At 36.9% G+C, this 25,699-nt stretch overlaps 1 protein-coding gene across 2 annotated transcripts in view; it reads right to left on the bottom strand.

The window, feature by feature from the left end:
- The window catches only part of LOC121383625 (ankyrin repeat domain-containing protein 24-like), an 82,348-nt gene that overhangs the window by 41,267 nt on the left and 15,382 nt on the right, over nt 1–25,699 (bottom strand). For both annotated transcript variants that reach the window (XM_041513721.1, XM_041513727.1), the window contains exons 2-7: nt 21,897–22,055; nt 15,448–15,578; nt 13,395–13,483; nt 11,399–11,463; nt 8,812–8,940; nt 2,860–2,966 (exon numbers count right to left, since the gene is read on the bottom strand). In XM_041513721.1, coding sequence (XP_041369655.1) covers nt 2,860–2,966; nt 8,812–8,940; nt 11,399–11,463; nt 13,395–13,483; nt 15,448–15,578; nt 21,897–21,953 — 578 coding nt within the window. In that variant the 5' untranslated portion in view covers nt 21,954–22,055. The remainder of the gene's footprint in view (nt 1–2,859; nt 2,967–8,811; nt 8,941–11,398; nt 11,464–13,394; nt 13,484–15,447; nt 15,579–21,896; nt 22,056–25,699) is intronic.

Raw genomic sequence — 25,699 nt, 5'->3', positions numbered from 1 at the left:
TGCAGTTACGGTGATCTTAGGTCTAAGATCGCTTCGTGGTACGGGGCCCAGGGACTTAGCTAGGATTTTTTGTTTGGGGGAGCCAACTGAGTAGTTAATAGTCTAAAACACCGTAAACGGTTAAGAAGAGAATTTTCTTTAATTTTTTTTTTTTTTTTCTGGATTTGTTTCTTGGGGGCAATAGCCACCCTCGCCCACCCCCCCCCCCACCCCACCCCACCCCCAGCTACGGCCCTGATGTCAGCCATCCACTGCTGAAGATTTCCAGACTGAATCATTCAGGTTAGGTCCAAAAGGACCCTATTGTTTTGGATTATTACTTTTGTAAATATCATTTGTTATTTTAACCAATATTTTCAGTAACAAAATATATAACAGAAGTTTATTTAGCTGTCACATCATTTTTTAAATCAAGAATTGATTAAGTTGGAAAATGCACTTTGGAGTGTAGATGTAGATTCATGAAAAACGATTATGGTGCTGGTGAATGATTTGTCTCGAATCTACACCTCATACATTCTTCATTACGTAGGATCCTGCTTTGAAAGCTTTCCTTTGAACTGGTCAACAGATGCAATCAAGAATTAAATTATTTGAGGGCCCTATTATCTCAAAGGAGGTGGTATGTAGTTCAGTATTCGAAATAAGCACTTATCCGTGTGTCCTGACAAGTAATAATCTGAGCTGACAAGCAACATGTACCTTAGTGGTTGTCCAGTGGACAAGTAAAAATTTATAATGCTGTTTCAATTTGAGCAATCAAAAACATTGTCCTTTCTCTTGAATAAAACTATACAACTTATTTGGACAAGTAAAAATATTGATGGACAAGTAGATTTGTAGATGTACTTGTCTGGTGGACTAGTGAAACATTCTGCTCATTTCTATCACTGTGGTAAAGCTGCTACTTACTTTCATGCTTATATTCAATTAAGGTTCAAGCACGCTGTCCAGGACACACACCTCAGCTATCTGGGCTGTCTGTCCAGGACAGTGGGTTAGTTGTTAGTTGTTAGTGAGAGAGAAGAGGGTGTAGTGGTCTTGTTTTGGGTGGGAGCCCAGTAACTGTGAACCCTGTACCTACCAGCCATGTCCAATGGCTTAACCACGACACCACTGAGGTCGGTTGTTTCCTATCAACAAATAACAATAAGTTGAAAGGGGTGTAACTCTGGGCCATTATTGAAAGACAGGGATGAAATGAACATATCGGTCAGACTATGGTAAACAAATTAAAATTTTGTTACTCTTTGCTACAGTAGCTCAGTTAGTAGACTGTTAGCCTAAAATGCTTGTGTCACAGGATCGAAACACCTTGGTGAAACCCTCCTCTGAAAGTGCCCCATAACAGGTACGGGGTGAGTGGAAAGTTTGGGACAGTGTGGAAATTAGGACCTAGCTCTGAGATGTATGTTAGATCATTATAAAATTAAAATACAGTCAAATCCGCTGTCCACAAGGCATTTGTAAAGTTTACCGTTGGTTATAATCTGGAAATGGGGCTCTATCGGATAATCGGTTTTATCATCCATTAAAGGCTTTTGTAGGAAAAATCGCCAGCACTATAATTTGCAATATCTCCTGCTTATAATTTTAATTGGTCAAATTTTAATCACATGACAATGTTTTGTTCCGTCACTGTGTTTGTTTCAGCGCTAAACCTACCATTAGTGACGTCACGCCACTGCCATTCTGCTAGTTAACGAGTCTACCGATGACATTCAACTCACATTACTGACATTGGTTACAACTGTCGCAAATGAAAAGAATGATAATGGTTGATAAAAATAATACCCTCTTGTGTCTTGTGATATTATAAAGCACTCGGGGAGTATTCTCTATATACCGTTATTAGCATAAATTTGACAAGCACCCGGGCTATGCAATTAAGCAGATTTGACTGTATAATAGAATCACGAGCTCAGCCTCAACTAAATAGGATATGAGATGATTGTACAAACATCTGGGCCCAATTTCACAAAACATCGTAAATTTACGACTAAATTACAATTCTTATTACTACTAATAGTACAACTAATTAAATGTAGTTTGAAGTACAAACATTTAATTTTCTTTGGTCTTTAAAATGCTGCATCTTCCATAATGATATGTTTCTGCGTGAAATAGATGCCAAACACGTGTAAACATTCGACCTGAATAACTGCCAATAGCAGATGTCAACTTACAATGTGTTGTGAGAAAGGCTCCAGTCTCTTTAAAAGTGACCTGCAATTTTTTGGTAATTTTAGTAGATGAATTTCACCTGGTACGTCTAAAAAATTGACTGCTTTACACTTTTTACAGGCCGTTATTTCCAGTCTTGTTGGGTATGTGCTGTTCAGTTTGTGGGAAAGTGCAAAAAAAAGATCCCTTGCTACTAATTGAAAAATGTAGCGGGTTTCATCTGAAGACTATATGTCAAATTACCAAATGTTTGACATCGAATAAATCAATGTGCTTTAGTAGCGTCGTTAAACAATTAAACTTTAACTTTTTTAACTGTTTACTACCGATAAAACAATAACAAACATTATTAAAGTAAAATGAGAGAGGCATAATTAAACACAGAATCAAAATAAAATCAGGGCTTCTAATTATAAAAATCCACTAGCTACGATTAAAAATTTACTAGCCCTACCTTAAGTAATACAATTATAACTAATAGGAATAATCAGATATGTCACCTAAAGAGGGGGACAGAGCTTGAAAACCCTTAGACTTAAATGCAGTATATCACAACTTTTTCCACTAGCCGTCAGGCATGGCAATAGTAGTTGTTTACTAGCCAAACACTGAATATCACTAGCCATGGGAGTGAGGCTACCATAATCTAGAAACCCTGATAAAATATAAACTTACATCTGATACATGTCAGCAGCATTGACATCGGCACCTTTGTCGACCAGCCACTTGCAGATAGCAACGTCCCCGCGATGAGCAGCATAAAACAACGGCGTCTTGCCCGTCTGTAACATAAAACACAAACCTTTAGTCAATGTACAACTATTACAACAAGCATTCGGAGAGTACTGCTTTAAAACATAAAACACAAACCTTTAGTCAATGTACAACTATTAAGCTACTGTCACACCTTGCCGGATAGCGTTAACGGACGTCCGACGGAGCGAAAGAAAATTATCCAGAAGTGAAAGTCGTCTCCGTTGCTGCTCGAGGCCCTTAGAACGGAAGAACACCCGATATTTAGCGGATAAAACGCACAATCACCGCACAATCACCGGACAAGTACAGGAAAATTACCGGCCACTGTAATGGACATTACCGTACGAGTAACGGACAAGATCTGGTCAAAACGAATGTAGAACGCATGAGAAACTGACAAAACGTTCTTCGAACGTATTTGTACAGGTCACGTGATGGACAAAACGGGTATAAATAGTCCGGTGAATTGAACACAGTATCATCAGGCTCCACCCCTCCCGCCATGGAATCGGCCACTGGCGAAGTCAGAGACCGAGTCCATGGTGGGCGTGCCTGAACCGAAAGGATGTGGGCATGTTAATACAGTTCCAAGTCCCAGTCAGGCTCCACTTCCTGCCATGGTATCGGCCACTGGCAAGGTCAGAGACAGAGTCCAGGGTGGGCGTGCCTGAACCGAAAGGATGTGGGCACGTTAATATAGTTCCCAGTCCCAGTTCTCAGGCTCCAGTTGGCTCAACACCTCTCTCCAAGATGACCAAGGGGAAGTCCAGGAAGGCTGGAAAGGGCAAGGCCAAGGCACGGAGGAAGACCAATCTGTGCCTGGATCAGGGACACTTGATACTGCAGGCGGAGTCTCACAGGACACTCCATCATGAAGGTCCTCACGGCCCCAGAAGGTCTTGAGGGGGGTGAGACAGGGAAGCCACATTATATACCCCGGAGGATGTACGTCGCTGTCCATTTCGGACCCAGTGAAGACCAGTTACATGTACAGTACTTACACTGTACTTTTCTTGAAGTCGTCAGTTTTGTCCTGTGGACCCCGTTACACATCCATTATTCATCAGTTCCCATGCGTTCCTTATCAGGTAATTGTCCGCTGAACATGCGGTACACCTCCGGTTCATCCGATGCATGTCAGGTTGTAGTCCGGCAGCGAGTCACGTCCACTGGACATCAATGAATGCGAACTGACAAGTACAGGACGAGGAACACACGAGTTCCGAACAAAACGCATGCCCAGCGCACAACAACTATACAACCAGCGGACGCCTTTGCCCGGTGGAGTCCGTTCCAAGTTTTGTGCATGCACAAAACTTTCCGCCGGATTGAACGGACCTCGCCTGACAAGGAATGCATTCGCTGAACGGCAAACGGACAGGAAACGCATGTGAACGGAGAAGAACGGATTGAAAATTTTGCTCTCCGTCGGACATCCGTTAATACTATCTGGCAAAGTGTGACAGTAGCTTTACAACAAGCATTCGGAGAGTACTACTTTAAAACATAAAACACAAACCTTTAGTCAATGTACAACTATTACAACAAGCATTCGGAGAGTATTGCTTTAAAACATAACCTTAGAAGAAAAGAAAAAAAATGTGATCAGTGTGTAACGTTTTGGGATAGTTAGCTTTAAAATAAGTTAAAACAATATTTTTGAGAGTACTGCTAAAGCAATACATGTCCCTTACTTTTTTTTGTATTTCCTAAGTTCACAGTGATAGAAATAAGCAGCATGTTTTACTAGTCCACCGGACAAATACATCTAGAAATCTACTTGTCTGCCAATATTTTCACTTGTCCAAATAAATGGTTTGTTTTATTCAAGTACCAGGATGATGTTTGTGATTGCTCAAAATCAAACTGCACTGAACATTTTTACTTGTCCACTGGACAACCACTGAGGCACATTTTGCTTGTCTGAATAGATTTTCACTTAGTTGGGGAAAACGGACAAATGCTTTTTTCGAACACTGGTTCATGTGTCATAACTCAGTCAAAATGGATAAAAGCCATAAAAATCAAACTTGATCTGTAACAGTATTGTACATGATAAAGCTATATACAAAATTTCTGCTCAATATCTTGAGGCATTCTGAATTTTTTCGAACAATGCTGTTCCAGAGATATATATTTTTTAACCTACGCTGTCATCTTGTTTAAAATATGGTGTGTCTTTGTATTAGCCACACAAGGTTTCTACATCCAAATAAGTTACTAGGTAATACAGACTGAATGCCTGCAGAAAACATCATCTGAAACCCACTTGAATATGAAAACACTGACTGGCTGTGTGGTTCAACATTTGAATTCCTCTCGAGTTTGAACATTGATTGGCTGCGTGATTCAACATTTGAATTCCTCTTGAGTTCGAACATTGATTGGCTGGGTGATTCAACATTTGAATTCCTCTAGAGTTCGAACACCGACTGGCTGTGTAATTCAACATTTGAATTACTTTTGTACTCATATGAGAACAGCCTGATGTACTCAAATAAGAACATTTTAAGAAACATTATTTGGAAATATTTATTACAAATAACTTCAAACGTGTTTAAGAATGACGCTACGTTTACTGACAGACCAATAATTTTTCTGAATTCATGCTAGTTTTGTCATGGGCATTTAGAGGTTAAAATTGATATTTATATTGATTTTTGTGATGCATCTGAGCAGGTTTTGACTGAATCTGCAGTCCAAGTCATTGTTCTGTATGTAACCAGACAGTTCTAGCACAAGTAAGAAGAAATGTATTTATTACAGTGAAAATCCTCTAAACCAGACATTCACAAGACCCAAGTCTTTTGTCCAGTTTTCAGAGGTAGCCAGTTTTCAGGGGTTTGCATTGATACATTTTATGTGGTACTCTGTTGTTTTTTTCTGCTGGTGTCTTATTCATATTCGGCCTCTTATTGAAGATGCATCCAACAGATAATAATCCAATAAAAAAACCTTTGACTTGAGATATTTTAAAATTTGTTTATATATTTTCAAAACTTTTAACAATTTTATGTGTATCATCGAGTGTTTGTTCAATATGGCGACATGTTGAAAATCAATATGGCAATGAAACGCTACTGACATCTTTTCTACACCGCAAAGCCAACATTACTTTGCCAACTCTTTATTTTGCTAAATAAACGGTTTTAAAACAAAATCAAATTCAGAACACAGGAAGACAGTGGATTAAATTCACTGATGTTTTCCAATCCTTGAAGAAAACTATAAACATGTTTGTGAACGATATCAAGGCTGTCACTTGATCTTTAATTGCTTAATTGTTATTTGCTAAAAAGACCCAGGCATATGGAACAGTGATCTAATGGCTAACCTGAGCAGGTGCATATTGCACTAGCTATATTCACAGTCTGGTGATCCGGCCGATGACGGTGAAGTGAAAACAAACAAAACAATTAGTAACGCTATAATGATTAACAATGGTCCGATTGTCCAGTTTTGAGAGGTATAATTTGCATTAAATAAAGAGTTTGGGACTGGATTATTTGTCCAGTGTTCAGTTTAGAGAGCTTTTATCATAGAAACAAAGCTATGTAAGAAACACACTGTGATTAACTTTGTTACATCAGGATTTTATTTTGAAAATCAGGTAACGAATGTTTATTTTACGTCAACCTGAACAGCACAATTTCAGACCTTGTAATGGCTGTGTAAGCCATTAGAGTGTATTGAGGTCTAGTGCCTATATCACACATTGTCAAACAAGGATTCATACATAAAAAAAAACTTTTATCTTTGTTTGCCATGCTTTTCATCAAAGTTATAACAAAAATGGAAGATGGCAAAGGCACACGAAAAAACTTTCAGAGTTAACTTTTATTATATTCTAATTAGCTGTTTTTATATCCTTATTTTATCAGTCCTCCAAGTCAGCTTATCTTGAGATGTGATTAATCTTTTAACTCTGGTGTTTCACTTGAACTGTTTTTATCCTATTGGTTTTAAATGCTCAACTTCTGTTTTTATGTTTAGTTTTCTCCTGACGATGTCAACATTTGTCTGCAACCAGGTTCAGCCAGTTGTGCTTTCCAGAGCTTGCTAATCCGTATCCTTTTCCTCTGTGTAATAAATTGTTACTTCCTCTTTTAACTCTGGTGTTTCACTTGAACTGTTTTATCCTACTAGTTTTAAATGTTGAACTCCTGTTTTTATGTTTAGTTTTCTCCTGACGATGTCAACATTTAGTTGACAAAACATTGAGATTTCAAACTTGTGGTTTTAAACAGACTTTACTTTTATAATAACTAGCTCTTCGAAAATTATAAAGAAATATATATATACTCTTCAAAAAAAGAAACGCAAAAGGGTACAAATGGGTTATAACTCCGATTTTATGTTTCCTACCGGTTCATGCTTTGTGAATATAAGGTCATTGCATGTCCCAAACACATTCCCACGGTTACATTCGATAAAACGCAGCTACTGTACAATAAAGTTCCAAAATGTGAATATTCGCAAAAACGCAGCCACGTGCAAACCATGTCACCACTGCACGTGCGTTGTCTGCACGTGCAACATGAACACCGACAGTATAAAAGTGCAGGGTGTTCGCTTGCCTGGCCTCTGTATCTGGCCGACAGTTGACAATCCAGGGCATGCCACGTCTCAGTGAACCACAGAGAAACAATGCCATCGGCCGACTAGACGCAGGCGAATCCAGAACGGCCGTTGCCAGGGCATTCCATGTGTCCCCAAGCACCATCTCCAGACTGTGGGACCGTTACCAGCAACATGGATCAACACGTGACCTCCCTAGATCCGGTCGACCACGGGTCACTACCCCCGGGCAGGACCGCTACATCCGGGTACGCCACCTTCGGGAACGATTGACTACTGCCACCTCCATAGCCGCAGCAATACCAGGTTTGCGCAGGATATCCGACCAGACCGTACGGAACCGCCTACGTGAGGTAGGAATTCGTGCCAGACGTCCAGTTCGAGGTGTCATCTTAACACCACAACACCGTCGACTCCGACTGCAGTGGTGCCAGATTCATCGACAATGGCCTCAACTGCGATGGAGACAGGTGTGGTTCAGTGACGAGTCCCGATTTCTGCTCCGACGTCATGATGGAAGATGTCGCGTGTATAGGCGTCGTGGTGAACGTTATGCGGCAAACTGCGTGCAGGAAGTGGACAGATTCGGCGTGGGTAGTGTCATGGTGTGGGCAGCCATCTCACACACTGGCAGAACTGACCTGGTCCACGTGCAGGGCAACCTGAATGCACAGGGCTACATTGACCAGATCCTCCGGCCACACGTCGTTCCAGTTATGGCCAACGCCAACGCAGTGTTCCAACATGACAACGCCAGGCCTCACACAGCACGTCTCACAACGGCTTTCCTACAGAACAACAACATTAATGTCCTTCCTTGGCCATCGATATCACCGGATTTGAACCCAATTGAGCATCTATGGGACGAGTTGGACCGACGCCTCCGACAGCGACAACCACAGCCCAAGACCCTGCCCGAGCTGGCAGCAGCCTTGCAGGCCGAGTGGGCCACCATTCCCCGGGACGTCATCCGTACTCTGGTTGCTTCAATGGGCAGGCGGTGCCAGGCAGTTGTCAACACACGCGGAGGCCACACCCGGTATTGACTCCAGATGACCTTGACCTTGGTGGTGTCCTATCACTTACTCACAATGGACTAGAGTGAATTGTGAACAATCCTGCAACATTTGGTAATTATCGGACTCACCATTCAATAATTAAATCAATTCTCCAAATGTTACGACAATGTGGTTTTGCGTTTCTTCTTTTGAAGAGTATATGTAAAAAAACAATTAAAAAAAGAAAGAAATTAAAATGCTACATAATGTAAATTCTATATTCTAAACAACTAACCTTTTCTTTGGTCTGTGGACTAGCCTGTCCAGTAAGCAGCATCTGGACACATTGCAAGTGGAGGCCTGCGCAGGCGTGGTGCAGTGCAGTCATGTTGTTGCTGTCCACCATGTCGACATCGGCATTGACCTACAGAGCAAACAAGTTTCCATTAAAATGATTTTTTTTCTTTTAACGACAACACTAGAGCACATTGATTTATTAATCATCAGCTATTGGATGTCAAATATTTGGTAATTTTGACATATAGTCTTAAAGGAAACCCACTACATTTTTCCATTAGTAGCAAAAAATGGTTTGTTTTGTTTAACGACACCACTAGAGCACATTGATTTAATAATCATCAGCTATTGGATGTCAAACATTTGGTAATTTTGACATATAGTCTTATAGGAATCCCGCTACATTTTTCCATTAGTAGCAAGTGATCTTTTATATGCACCTTCCAACAGACAGGATAGCACATACCACAACCATTGATATACCAGTCGTGGTGCACTGGCTGGAATGAGAAATAGCCCAATGGCCCCACCAACGGGAATCGATCCTTGACCGACCCCACTTCAAGTGAGTGCTTTATCACTGGACCATGCCCCGCCCAAAATGAAATTTAGTCAAATGTGATTTTAAAAATATGAGTATTTGATGCACTATATAAATTTTTTTTTATATATATAACTTAACTATTTGAAAGGAATATTTGCTTGAAGACACTTCAGCACAATTCTCGTTCCAACCAGTGCACCACAACTGGTCAAAGGCTGTGGTATGTACTTTCCTGTCTGTGGGAAAGTGCATACAAAAGATCCCTTGTTGCATTAGAAGAAATGTACCAGGTTTACTCTGCTGACTACGTGTCAAAATCATGAACTGTTGACATCCAACAGCCGATGATTAATTAATCAATGTGCTCTAGTGGTGTCATTAAACAAAACAAACTTTAACTTCGGCACAAAATATAAACAACACTATATGGTGTCTAACACTGAAATGTTATTTCAACAATGGGACAAAAGAGTGAGAGAGGAAGGAAAGAAAGAAAGAACGAAAGACATGTTTTATTTAACAACACACTCAACACATTTTATTTACGGTTATATGGCGTCAGACATATGGTTAAGGACCACACAGATATTGAGAGAGAAAACCCACTGTCGCCATTTCATGGGCTACTCTTTTCAATTAGCAGCAAGGGATCTTTTTATATGCACCATCTCACAGACTGGGTAGTACATACCACGACCTTTGATATACCAGTCATGGTGCACTGGCTGGAACGAGAAATAACCCAATGGGTCCACCAACAAGGATCGATCCCAGACTGACCGCGCATCAAGCGAGCGCTTTACTATTGGGCTACGTCCCGCCCCTAGTGAGAGAGGAAACCTGTTGGTGTGAGAGAGGAAACCTGTTGTCGTCACATACATGTACTTGTAGGCTATTCCTGTGAATTTTATGAAGATAATCCGTGGGACAACCACTGGTCTAAGAAAAATATGAAACTTTCCTACACTAACTTATTCAGGCTGCAAGCAAAAACCTACATGTACACAAAACAATGAATCCACTACTTTTTTTTAATTAACATGGATTGAAACCTTGTTGAGTTCTAGACCTTTGGAATACCTACTAAGTGACATTGTAAGTTTGTAAAATCCACCAAAGAGTTAGGCCCAAAATATTAACACACCAGGGCCCCGTTCCACAAAGCAATTTTAGTGTTAAGATCACCTTAAGTGCATAATTACCTTATGCACTTAAGGTGATTGTAAGGCTAAGATAGCTTCATGGAACGAGCCCCAGGGGCCTAATTTACTAAACTCTCGCAACTTTGTGATCTTGCAGTGCAATGCTAAAAAGCTTTGTTGTCTAGCAGAGCCTAAGATACCTTTGTGAATTAGGACCCAGAGCTGGGTTTGGGTTTGGGTCTGGCAGCAGACGACATATAGGTAGCACTAAAGCAAATAACTTCCGGCTAGGTCAAAGTTCGAGATTTACAAAACTTTTGATACACAGGTACCCCCATGCACAAGGCCACAAGATGAAATAAAATTGCATCCTTTTTTTGCCCAGATGCAATTAATTTTGATTACAACAAACACTCACATTTATCACCAATGACAGGACTTATGGTTATAACTGCTCTATCAAAAGTTGGGTGCACTTCCAACTTTGACCCAGCTGGAAGTTATTTGGTTTAGTACTACCTCTAACAACAGATGTATAAGCATGAGCATATTGCTTGATAAGGTAAAAAAACAACCCAAAAAACATTAATTATGTATTTTTAAACATTCTGCATCGAACTGATTCAACACTAAAAAAAATGACTTCCTTTTGAGTTAGACAGAAATTACCAATAATATCAAGTTTGTGAATGTCAAGGCTTGACAAATGACAAATTTGTACCCAACAACGTTCATGAGCGGATGACTATTTCCAGACTTGGAGCTACAGTGAAACCTATCAAAACCGGACCCTCTGTAAACTGGAATTCCCTCAAAACCGGACGTTTTTACTTGGTTCCGAGGGTGTCCAGTTTAGCGGAGTTTCACTGTACATCATATTCCATGCTATTTCAAGTTACCTGTAGTAATCGTTGAACGATATTTGTATGGCCTTTTGCTGCTGCCAGCTGTAGGGCTGTGGTTCCTGAAATATTCATATTTAATGTTTTAACATTATCATGATAAGAATGATATGGAAATACAAACATTTAAGACAATCAAGATAAAAAATAATATATAAAAATAAGAATATTTAAGATAATCACAATGAAAATAATAAATGATCCTACAAATATTTAAATTAGACATGAAATGGATCACTAAATTATTTTATAATTAATATTAGTTTAAGAACACTTGTATTTGAAATTGTATATTTTTCCTAAGATATGACTTGTATAATATCTAACATTGGTACTGGCAGCACAACAAGTAAATATCTAAAACCAACTAATGTCAAATGAAATTTATTTTCCAATTATAGCTGGGTAGCTTCACAATGATGACTTGTAATATATACTGACATCCAAAAGAAATATTTATTTTTCAACTATAGCTGGGTAGCTTCACAATGATGACTTGTAATATATACTGACATCCAAAAGAAACTATACCAAGAAAAATTAATTTAAATTCTTTGTAATTTAGATAAAGGAAATGAAATTGTGGTTAAATATGTTTGTGCTTTTATGGAATGAAATTTTGTTTACAACATGCCAAAAAGACCATTCTCATGAATATATACTGATGGAAAGAAATAAGGGAACATATCAAATTGCAGACCAAATTTAATTCATAACTAGTGTAGTAATGTCTGTATTTCATACCAAGTTGTAATGTGGGATTGAATGTCTGTAGTATTGAATGTTCCCAGTCAATTTGTGACAATATCAATTGATTTTTGATGCAGTCATTATTTCTTGTTGCTATCTGTGTGATCCTTTATTTCTTTCCATCAGTATATATATTTTAAACAAGCAGCATATTATGGGGTTTTCTTCAGTGTAGTTTCTCAGAGTCTTGGTATAGTTTCATCTGGACGTCAGTACCGTATTTGACCGGAAATTAGCCCAGGGGGCCAAGACAACTCAATGTAAGCTTAGCATGGGGTGGGCTTATTCCCAGACAAGGAAGGGGCCAGTTTTGTTGAAAAAAACACAAAAAAACTAATAATTAAAATAAATAATAATTAAATGAACTAGGAAGAAAATGAAAAACGTCCAGTAGCACATCTATTAATTAGTGTTCCATTTGTTATTAATAAATAATAGTTTATTAATTAAAAAATTTTTTTTACTAGTATCTAATGATCAGAAACGCACCTTCTATGTTACAATTACTTACCAGTGCTGTTTATTTACATTCAAAATTTAATTCTGAGAAGACTTAAAACAACAAACTCAATAGTGTATACACACGTTTCTGACAGGCAGCCAGCTTACACTACAAAGAATTGTCAATCTAGGCCATTGTTCTTAGCCAATCAGAATACGGTATTTGCCTAATTAGCATTAACTGCGGACACAGTGTGGTGGTAAAAATAGACATTGGTTTTAGTTCAGACTTGGGTTTGGGTACTTCAAAAGAAATACTGCAGGCATGAAATTGAAAACAATGTTACACACTGTTACTGTTAGACTACTAAATCTCACTGGTGGTAAAATATTGTGTTACATTTGGGTGTTTAATTATTTGCAGGAGGTATGACCTTTTAAATGAACTTTGAGCAAACTTGCAGTTTTGTGTTATTTATAAGGTGACGAAGTTGGGGGTGGGCTTATTTACGAATGAGGGCCTAATTTCTTAAATGCTATCAAAATGGAGGGGGGCTTATTCAAAGACATGGGCTAATTTCCGGTCAAATACGGTATATGAATGAGTCACAGTGAAAGGACACCTAAATTACAATGATGATGAATTTACTAAGCCAACATACTGCATGTTAAAAAACAAACATTATTAAAAATCACATTCAGGGGATAAACCTGCTGTCAACCATGGTATGAACATTTTTAATAGGGAGAGGCGGGGGCATCAAATGATAAATACTAGAGAGAATTAGAAGCATTCACTGACCTTGAATCGTGAGATCACTGACATCATCACTGTATTTCAGCAAGATCTCTACAATCTGTTCATTCCCAAATGCACATGCAATATGGAAGCTGAAACAGAAACACAATTATCATAAATTATAATTTACACTTTTGAAGGTGTGTATACATATGCACATGAGTGTATGCACAAAACAACATAATACATTACAATGCGGTGTACCAAATAAAGGGTTGGCAAATACATCAGGGTTTTATTTCTCAAATTTGACTTGACGCCCATGGCTTTGCTTTTGGGAATTCGAGCGTCATTAATTTTACCAACAATTGGGAATTTTTAGTTTCATTTCATAAACATCTCATTAAGCTAAGTTAGAAATTAAAAGAGTAATACTATATATGTATCTACTTGTCAAAAGTTCTGAATCATTTTCAAAATATATTCAGAAAGAAAATGGTTTAAGAAAATCATACAGTAATGATAAAAGAGTCATTAATTTTGTCAAAAGGTTAACTTAAAAAATAAAATCTGCAGAAACATTTGGGTATGGCGTCATGCCCGTTTTACCCTCTGGCAGAAACCCTGATGATGTGCCTGTAACTGTTCAAGAATATTTTTTAAAAGCTGTATTCTGAACTAGGAAAGATTGACTTTGAGCAGTTGTGTCAAGATAATAATTACACTCGCCCCTGACAACAAATTATATACCCTCGGGTGAAATAGCCCTGTCCCACGTGGACACATATGAAGGATTCTTTAATACGGTGATACTGTGATCAACTCTATGAGAGGCATATTACAATGATTTTAAAGAATGAATATGCCTTTGTACTTTTTTTTCAATTACACGTTTAATGAGTCTGCTATATCATACGGTTAAAAATATATACATCTTACAAAAAGATAAAATAGATGTATGTTTTCAATCAACGGAACATGCTTTAAAACACTGTAACATAACATAATTTATTATCCACATAGTTTCAAGATATTCTGGGAAATATAAACAGCATGACACATGTGTGTCATAATGATTTCAGGTGCATAACCAATGACGTCACTTTGGAAAGCGATGGCATAACTTAACCTTTAGACTACTGGATTAATTTTTAACAAAAACCACGTTGAGTGGGTACAAGTTTATATTTTTGACTGACATATATTCACTTAAATGTTTTATAAATACATGAAATAAAGTTCATATATGAATCGGTAAGTATTATTTTCATGGGTTTTTGTAATTTTTATGATTTTTAGATCAGTTAATGGTGATTAAAATTAGGCAAAAAATTTTAAAAGGTGCATTTACTTACAGGCATTTGTGGCCAGCTGTCCAGTATTTATGTCCATTATTCCTGATAACAGTGGTTTTCTGACCAGAATTTAAAAAAACAACAACCAAACTAAGTTTTGTATTGCAATATTTGGTGATTTTCATTGCCGGTAAAACGATCAAATTTATTATCAAATTAGCTGTCACAATCAGGTATCGATCCCTGAAAATGACCGCGACATGCCACCACTGTTTTCAAGTGAAAATACTTGCCGAAAAAGGTATTTTCAATTGAAAAAATCAAAATAAAAGTCACCATTTTGAAAAGAAATCTTTTTTCTTTTTTTTGTTTCCAGTGAATGCCGTGTACAAAATGGCGGGAAATATGAATTGGGAAATGCACTGTATGTAGTATACAGTATGTCAACTGACGTGACATCGGGCGAAATATCTCGCCTGCAGTAGTCAGAAGGTTAATGTGGCTTCCCCAGTCTTGGCTGTGTAATCGCTTACCAAAATGACATCGTTTCATCGTCTCCTTCTAGTTTGACATGGTTCTTGCTATTCATAAAAAATATATTATGGATAATGTAGATGATAAAGAAATTATTACACTTGTGTGTTGATCGTACTGATTTTACAAAACTTGTGTCAGGATTTCATGTATTGCTCTTGCTCTCAATTGGGCAATACAATAATCCTGACACTCGTTGCGTAAAATCAGTATGACACACTAACTCATATAATAATCTCTATATATTCCAGACAATTTATTAACATGGATGAATAACCAATACTTACACATTATGACCACGTGGTCCGAGCTTTGTTGGGTTCAGAGTTTTCTTGGCAAGTATCGCACTTACTTTCTTCACGTCACCAGACTCAACAGACTTGAGCAGCTTTTCATCATTTTTGTTCCATTCTGACAACTGCAATAACATAATGTGCAACAGATCAGTAACATGAGGAATTGTTTATAGTCAGAATATATACCTTAGTTTTCAGTAGTAAAAATTATTTATCAAAAAATGTATATGTGAGGCTGTTCATTGATTACATCAGCGCTTTTTTCATTTCAACTTATTTTCATGCTTATATCCAATTGTGGTTCAAGCACACCTCATCTATTTGGGCTGTTTGTCCAGGACAGTGGGTTAGTTGTTAGTGGTTAGTGAGAGAGAAGACGGTGAGTGGTCTTACACCTACTCACTGAGTTGTTAAAACTCAATCTGCGTGGGAGCTGGTATTGGAATATGAACCCTGTACCTACCAGGCTTATATATCTGATGGCTTAACCACGACACCACCAAGGCAGGTAAAGGTCATTCAAGTTATATGTCGGTAATGGTGATTAAATATACTTAGAATAGACATCCATTTACAAAAAAAAAGAAAATTAATTCCAAATTCTAATTAAATTATTTTTAAGAACTTTCAGCTCCTTTAAAAAGAAGAAAAAGAAGAAGAAGAAGACATAGTCATCAATGTCCCTCGCCCCTGCTATAGCTAATGAAATGAAAACCACACTAATCTGACATAGGGTTTTCTTGACGGGATGCAACCCATTTCGTCCCTACAAGCTGTGCACCTCAACGGCCTTAATGAGACCACACACGTGGACATATAGATCGGACCTTCATTCAAAATTTTATGTCAAAATTACTTTCTTTTTTAAATATTATTAAATAGTTTGATCCTCTCTTATTTCTCTTATTTGTATTTGGACTGTCCTAAAATGCTCCAAATTATATAAATATTCAGCTGAGCAGTCATTTATTTTTATTTTTGGCTTGTTAACATTTTATTTTATTTTAAAAAATTCGGTTAATTTTTTTTTTACTGACTGCTATTTTCAAAATCTACCCCACCCCCCTCCACTTCTGTCCCAGACCCAGTCATTGGCAATGTCAGAGATTGTGCCCGGGAGAGACGTGGTTGAAGCTTAATTGGATATTGGCACGTTAATATGTTATCCAATCCAATCCTAATGACTTTTATTTATTGTAGGCCAGATTTTCATCATATTTCTTATTGTATGCAAGATTTTCATCACATTTATTATTGTAGGCCAGATTTTCAACACATTTCTTATTGTATGCAAGATTTTCAACACATTTATTATTGTAGGCCAGATTTTCATCACATTTATTATTGTAGGCCAGATTTTCATCACATTTATTATTGTATGCAAGATTTTCATCACATTTATTATTGTAGGCCAGATTTTCATCACTTATATTATTGTAGGCTAATTTTCATCACATTCATTATTGTAGGCCAGATTTTCATCACATTTATTATTGTATGCAAGATTTTCATCACTTATATTATTGTAGGCAGATTTTCATCACTTATATTATTGTAGGCAGATTTTCATCACATTTATTATTGTAGGCCAGATTTTCATCACATTTATTATTGTAGGCCAGATTTTCATCACATTTATTATTGTAGGCCAGATTTTCATCACTTATATTATTGTAGGCTAATTTTCATCACATTCATTATTGTAGGCCAGATTTTCATCACATTTATTATTGTATGCAAGATTTTCATCACTTATATTATTGTAGGTAAGATTTTCATCACTTATATTATTGTATGCAAGATTTTCATCACTTATATTATTGTAGCAGATTTTCATCACATTTATTATTGTATGCAAGATTTTCATAATATTTGCTATTCTAGGCCAGACTGTCATCACTTTTATTACTGTAGGCCAGATTTTTATATCACATTTATTAATGTATGTACAGACTTAACGTCCATTATATGATTAGGACTTTGAATTCCTCGCCCTACCTGACCTGCTGAGTGTCATTTCACCACCAATCTGATTAAAATTAGCTCTACTGGGTCTACCAGTAGATCTAACTGCACTTCGTGGACTCATATGTCCAGGTGACATTTCATCTATAAATAACAATTTAAATATCGACCAATTACACTTCGCCTTTTATAGCGTTATTCAGGAGCATACAAATTCAAAAAAATATCGGGCGAGACTATTTATGCAATAGGCGAACTTGTTGGTCGTTTCAACATTAAAAAAACAGGTGGAAACGTGCAGTAATAAACTCTGGATTGTATAATAGTATCAACAGATTTTATGGCTATACCATCATGGGTTTTTCCCGTCTTGAAACAAATTTTAGTTTCCGGCACACTTCGTAATTCACCCGAATCATTTCATATACCCTTGGCATAATCCCGAGTGTTTTCAAATTCTTTTCAAATCACTGGCATGATTTTGCAAGTAAGGTTTTGATTGGTTGAATGAAAGGTCAACTGGACATGAGCTCCAATGGGCTGCTGTTAGATCCACATGTAATAGTGGAGATAATTTTAATTAGATTGTTTAACCACCAGAGACAAATAATACTACTATTTATCCTATAGCTTACCCATAATATTCATGTGATAAACACATCCAATATGATTTTTGTTTTTGGATAAATTGTTCTATCATCCATTAAAGGCTTTTGTAGGAGATATCGCTGCCACTATAATTTGTGATATCTCCTGCGAGATATCGCTCCTTTTGTTATGGCATTGTGTATGTTTCAGCACTAAATCTATCATTAGTGATATTATGCCACTCTTGTTCTGCTAGTTAACAAGTCTACCACTGCCAAATACAGTCGAACTTCGTTAACTCGAAGATGAAGGGGACGACGAAATAGTTTGAGTTTCAGGGAGTTCGAGTTTTCGAAATTCGTACAGCAGACCCCAAAGTGAAACTGCATTGTAGTATTATCATTTCGTTGATATCGGAAGACATGTTTGCTGCTCCATCCCTGTCCCCAACACACAGATGTTAGCACATTCCTTCTGTGTATATGGTAAAACTAAGTAAATATTAACAGAAACGAGATAATTAAATCCGATCAATTTGACGTACATCTCTATGTACTTTTATTGTATTTATTAATAAATTAAAATACTGGATGTCGATTAGCACTAAGTAACCCTCTTGAATAGAAATTTTGTTTTTAACCCAGGTTGAAAGTGTAATTTGGGGGATACTAAAGTCAACAGCAATTTGTTTTTTTGGGTCTGTTTACCTGCCTCTACTGCTTTGTACTTTTACCGTTAATTTTCTCTTCACACCCTTTCTTTCTGTTTCCAATCTGGCTATCCCCTCATTTCTGGGCCCTTCGCCAGATTGCTTGGATGACAAGAAAGCATGACTATTAACCGATCTGGCTATCCCCCCGTTGCCAGGTCCTTCCCCAGATTGCTCGATCTCTGATGTATCAGTTTCTAACATAACTAAATGACTAGTAATGAATCATTTTGAATTTACACTTAAATAGCAAATAACAAATTTGACATGATTCACTCGTTTAAGAGAAAAAACAAACAGTGTTAATTATTATTACAACAGTTCTTTGACAATTACAGGACTATCCGTACTTTGTGTAATGAGGCCCGCTGCCGTGTACAAACCCCGACAACCAAATGCAGGCATGTAGGATCATTTCGTTCCGCATAGTCGGCAATCTATTATTCTGTAATTACCGCGTGTATCATCGATAGCCGAGACCAGTCGGGGCACTCACACTTGGCTTGGGTGACAATTCATTTTTCTTTAAAGTATTACCGGTACAGTTAAAAGGCTCAGTCACTCCACAAACTTCGAGTTTTGGAAGTGCAATATCCCTTAATTTTTTATGGTGGGACCAAAATTACTTTGAGAGATAGAGTTTTTCGAATGTTCAAAGTTTGAGTATTCGAAGTCTGTTATTACTAGTTTGTATAGCAGTTCGGCCGGCACCGCCGTTTCACTTCGAGAGATCGAAGTTTGAGTTATCGAAGGTCGACTGTATAGTGACATTCAACCCATATTACTGACATTGTTTACAACTGTCGCAAAATAAAAGAATGATAATGGATGATAAAAAGAATACCCCCTTGTGTTTGTGATATAATTTATAAGCACTTGTTGTTAATAGTATAAAAGTCCTCGGCAAGCCTCAGATTTCATACTTTTATCAACTCATGCTGATAAATTATATCACAAGATACTCGTGGAATATCCTCAATTTAAGTACACAGTCGACAAATGTTTGATGCAGAATATCTGTGAACAAAATGTACTGAGGATGGATTATCAGTACACTCATGTCACCTTTGCGCAGCACAAAAGTCTGCACACATTAATTACATTACATTACGTCTTGAAACAAGTATTGGGGTATGTTTGTAAACAAACAACGTTAATTTAATTCATAAAACAATTGTTAAAACAACACATCTTGATTGTGAATATATGTATAAAACTGGTAGATAACAATTTGATTGAAAGAAAAACCTCTGAATTAATGCACTAAAAGTATACTTTTGCCAGCCTCGATCAACGTGTTTTTGTATCACCTGTCAACACGTGTCTATCAACGCTGTAATAATCAACCTTGTATATCAACTTACACAAGTTTACATAGAAGCTTCAATTACATACTGTATTGTAATTTATGAATCCATAAATGAAATCAATCTTTTATTTTATCTGTTAACGTAAACATCCAAGCATACTTTGAACTTTCCTCTGAGTGACACAACATAAGAAATATGGCTGCCCAGTCTATACAAAGCTTACAAGTTACAGCATGGCCTATTTTTAGCTATAGTTTGTTTCAAAATTATCATTGATTGTCCTATATTTCTAAGGAACACTAATTATGCTCATTTGCAGTTAATAACAAGACAACTTTTGTTGCATAATGTTAATACATTTTGACATTCACTTTTTTATATGATCATTTTGTGTTATCCAAAGTAAGGAGCTTGGAACACCATTTATATTTAATCAAAATTTCCTGAAACAGACTATAACAGGAAGTGTTTGTTGTCTAGAACTTACAAAAAGTTGGATCCATTATCTGTTGTGGTTTCTGTGAACATTAGTGACAAAAGTGGTTGTTGTAATGTTTGCTGCGCAGACTTATGTGCCGTCATGCAGGCCAGTAAATACAGGGGGGTGCCAATAACAATGTGCTCATTACTTCTTTTTTAAAAAATTTAAAATTAAAATAACTTTAAGTAGTAACACGTTTACTGTTCCATTGTACTGTGGCGGTGAAACAAATATTTTTAAAGAATGATTTTAACTTTAAAATATAACACAAATGCTTAGGTGTACAGACTTGAGATGAACATATTAGATGCAACTACAGTCAAATCTGCTTAACAGCATAGCCCCGGTGCATGTCAAATTTATGCTAATAACCGGTAGAACCGATTTAAAATATTTTAAAAGTAATAACAATATAGATATGCACATTAGTCTTTAACCTAAACAAAACATTCAGCTTTCTTCTCTGTGCAATTATAATTGATTCTGGTAAAATATTAAAGATTTGTGGAACTTTTTTATGACAAATTTTTCTAGATTGTTTTTGGTTTTCGTATGCAATTAACCAATATTTGTCTTTACAAAGCTATTCAATTATGCAATATAATTTGTATTGGATTAATACTAAAATTATCTGTGCAGCAGAAAAATATGCAAATAACTGATTTATGCTATAAACCGATATGCAATAAAGTGGATTCGACTGTACCAGTATTAAATTAATTAGAGATTTTGGGCACTGCCACCTTCACTGCAGTGAGAAAAGTAATAGCTACATGTAAGGGTCATATAATCCAACAAGTAATGTAGCAATCTAATTAAAATTAGCTCCACTGATTAATTACTATTACCTGTGGATCTAACAGCACCCCGTTGGAGATCATGTCCAGTTGCCCTTTCATTCGACCAATCAAAACCTTACTTGCAAAATCATGCCAGTGATTTGAAAAGAATTTGAAAAAATTTGGGATTATGCTGAGGGTATACAAAATGATTCAGGTGAATTACGAAGTATGCCTGGAAACTAATTTCAATATAAAATCTTATATAAAATTTGTTTCAAGACGAAAAAAAAACCTGTGATGGTATAGCTATAAAATCTGTTTATACTAGTATACAATCCAGAGTTTATTACTGCACTTTTCCCCCTGTTTTTTAATGTTGAAATAGACCAACAAGTTCGCCTATTACATAAATAGTCTCGCCCGATATTTTTAGAATTTGTATGATCCCGAATAACACTATAAAAGGCAAAGTGTAATTGGTCGATATTTAAATTGTTATTTATTGATGAAATGTCACCTTGACATGGGAGTCCGCGCAATGCTGTTAGATCTACTGGTAGACCAGTAGAGCTAATTTTAATCAGATTGGGAACGTAATAACTTACATCAGTTGTGCTCTTTGTGCGAAACTTGAAGAGATTCTTCATTCGAGACTTGGACATGTTGGCGTCGTGGTTGCCCCATGCATGTGCTGAGGCTGCTGATAATGGCCGGCTACAGGCAGGTCTCACCTACACGTCCACGGGTCCGGGCACTCATCGGTACTGTCAAAACAAAACACAACATCTCAATCTATAGGTACTGTCAAAACAAAACACAACATCTCAGTCTATAGATACTGTCAAAACAAAACACAACATCTCAGTCTATAGGTACTGTCAAAACAAAGCACAACATCTTAGTCTATAGGTAGTCAAAACAAAACACATCTCAATCTATAGGTACTGTCAAAACAAAACACAACATCTCAGTCTATAGGTACTGTCAAAACAAAACACATCTCAGTCTATAGGTACTGTCAAAACAAAACACATCTCAGTCAATAGGTACTTGTCAAAACAAAACACATCTCAGTCTATAGATACTGTCAAAACAAAACACATCTCAGTCTATAGATACTGTCAAAACAAAACACAACATCTCAGTCTATAGATACTGTCAAAACAAAACACATCTCAGTCTATAGGTACTGTCAAAACAAAACACATCTCAGTCTATAGGTACTGTCAAAACAAAACACATCTCAGTCTATAGATACTGTCAAAACAAAACACAACATCTCAGTCAACAGGTACTGTCAAAACAAAACACATCTCAGTCTATAGATACTGTCAAAACAAAACACAACATCTCAGTCTATTAGGTACTGTCAAAACAAAACACAACATCTCAGTCTATTAGGTACTGTCAAAACAAAACAACATCTCAGTCTATTAGGTACTGTCAAAACAAAACACAACATCTCACTCTATAGGTACTGTCAAAACAAAATACAACATCTCAGTCTATAGGTACTGTCAAAACAAAACACATCTCAGTCTATTAGGTACTGTCAAAACAAAACACAACATCTCAGTCTATTAGGTACTGTCAAAACAAAACACAACATCTCAGTCTATAGGTACTGTCAAAACAAAACACATCTCAGTCTATAGGTACTGTCAAAACAAAACACATCTCAGTCTATAGATACTGTCAAAACAAAACACAACATCTCAGTCTATAGACACTGTCAAAACAAAACACAACATCTCAGTCTATAGGTACTGTCAAAACAAAACACATCTCAGTCTATAGGTACTGTCAAAACAAAACACATCTCAGTCTATAGATACTGTCAAAACAAAACACAACATCTCAGTCTATAGACACTGTCAAAACAAAACACAACATCTCAGTCTATAGGTACTGTCAAAACAAAACACAACATCTCAATCTATAGGTACTGTCAAAACAAAACATCTCAGTCTATAGGTACTGTCAAAACAAAACACATCTCAGTCTATAGGTACTGTCAAAACAAAACACAACATCTCAGTCTATAGGTACTGTCAAAACAAAACACTACATCTCAGTCTATACGTACTGTCAAAACAAAACACAACATCTCAGTCTATAGGTACTGTCAAAACAAAACACAACAACTCAAGTCTATACATACTGTCAAAACAAAACACATCTCAGTCTATAGGTACTGTCAAAACAAAACACAACATCTCAGTCTATAGGTGTGTACAGGCAGTCCTGGAACTCGTAGGTATCCTCAAAACAAAACACTAGATCTCAGTCTATAGGTGCCTACAGAATACAGATGGTAAATGTATGTACCCTAAAATCTTGGAAATTAATGGATACATTTTTAATTTTTAATAAAGATTATAGTATGAGAACTGCTGTTTAAAATTTGTCAAACAAAGAAATGTTTTATTTAACTACGCACTCAACACATTTTATTTACGGTTATATGGCGTCAGACATATGGTTAAGGACCATACAGATTTTGAGAGGAAACCCGCTGTCGCCACTACATGGGCTACTCTTTCTGATTAGCAGCAAGGGATCTTTTATTTGCGCTTCCCACAGGCAGGATAGCACAAACCATGGCCTTTATTGAACCAGTTATGGATCACTGGTCGGTGCAAATGGTTTACACCTACCCATTGAGCCTTCACTCAGGGTTTGGAGTCGGTATCTGGATTAAAAATCCCATGCCTCAACTGGGATTCGAACCCAGTACCTACCAGCCTGTAGACCGATGGCCTAACGACGACGCCACTGAGGCCGGTAAAATTTGTCAAAGTACATAAAATGCAGCATCTAATTTGAAAAGATTTCAAACTCATGCATAACCACCTTGTAGGGACACTTTTATGGTCTGTTTTATTTATATTACATGTTATCGTACCATCAAATTATTTTATGGTAAAAAGCCCAACAGGTAACATCTTGCTTTTAAAATTCTGATTAGCAACAGTGCTAATCAGTTTGAAAATTGATTAGCAATTATTTTTAACATTTCAGAAATGTGTAGACATCTCTAATACATGATCAGTGAATCGCAATGTGATACTGAATAAATTGATCACTGGTGTCTACAGATACATGTACATTAGAAATAAGGAACTTCTTTTACTGATGGAAAGAAATACGGGAATGCATGGTATTTGAGAGCAAATGTAATTCACTACTTTGAGTAGTTAAGTCTGTATAAAATACAGAAATGTATTGTGGCACTGCATGTCAGTACTGTGGGGTTGACGTCCAGTAACACGGTTAATTTCCTCATACTTGTGGACGAGGATTTTGGTTGTAGTCAACATCTGACGACTCGCGTGTTCCTTTATTTCTTTCCATCAGAATATCAGAAGAAAATATTGCAATGGTCACATATATTATCATCAAATATAATTTATGAAGAATGCAAAGCAAAGAAAATTATGTGTGTACACAACATGTTTTCAACTGACCGTACAACTGTAGAATCACACACATACACAGTTCTTGCAACTGTCTTCAGCATTCAGCAATGCTAATGTAAAATCAATTAAAATCATCATTCTTTTATCCAGGCAATGCACCACGACTGGTATACCAAAGCCTGTGGTATGTGCTATCCTGTCTATGGGATGGTGCATATAAAAGATCTATCAATTATTGCTATTGGAAAACTATATATCAAAATTACCAAATATTTGACATCCAACAGCCTATGATTAATAGATCAATGTACTCTAGTGGTGTCATTAAACAAAAACAAAGTGGGTTTTTTTCACTGACGCATATTACTATGAAATGATACTACTATAGGTATTTAAAGTACAAATGCCAAGGTACATTGTAAGATGTAGTTTATCTGTCACCTCATCAATTGTTTTTGCCGAGGCAATGTTCTGAATTGCAAGGGATGCAAAACCAAACCAACATGTTTGAGATATTGGTAATTTGAAATAAACATAAGAGCCAGGTGCACATATTACCCCAACCCCCATAAAAAAAAGAGGATTCACGAGGTCTATGTTTCGAGAAATTCTTTTCAAAGATTTACTAGTAATCCTGGGCACCAATTTCACAAAAATCGTAAGCCTAGTTTTACATGTAAACATAAATCTATGGCTAAACCACAATTCTTACTACTGTTATAGTTCAAGAATTATAGTTTCAAGTGCACATACATGATATTTCGGGGGGGGGGGGGGGGGGGGGGGGGGGGGGGGGGGGGGGGGGGGGGGGGGGGGGGGGGGGGGGGGGGGGGGATGTCCTTAAAATGCTTCATCTTCCGTACTGATGTAATCTTCTGCATGAAACAGATGCCAAACACATGTAAATGTATACCCGGTATAACTGTTAGTCACAAACATAAACTTACGATCTTTTGTGAAAGTGACCCCTGGGTTTTATGTTACAAAAT

This window comes from Gigantopelta aegis, chromosome 2 (genome assembly GCF_016097555.1).
Source record: "Gigantopelta aegis isolate Gae_Host chromosome 2, Gae_host_genome, whole genome shotgun sequence".
Lineage (NCBI taxonomy): Eukaryota > Metazoa > Mollusca > Gastropoda > Neomphalida > Peltospiridae > Gigantopelta > Gigantopelta aegis.
This window is presented reverse-complemented; position numbering and strand designations above follow the sequence as displayed.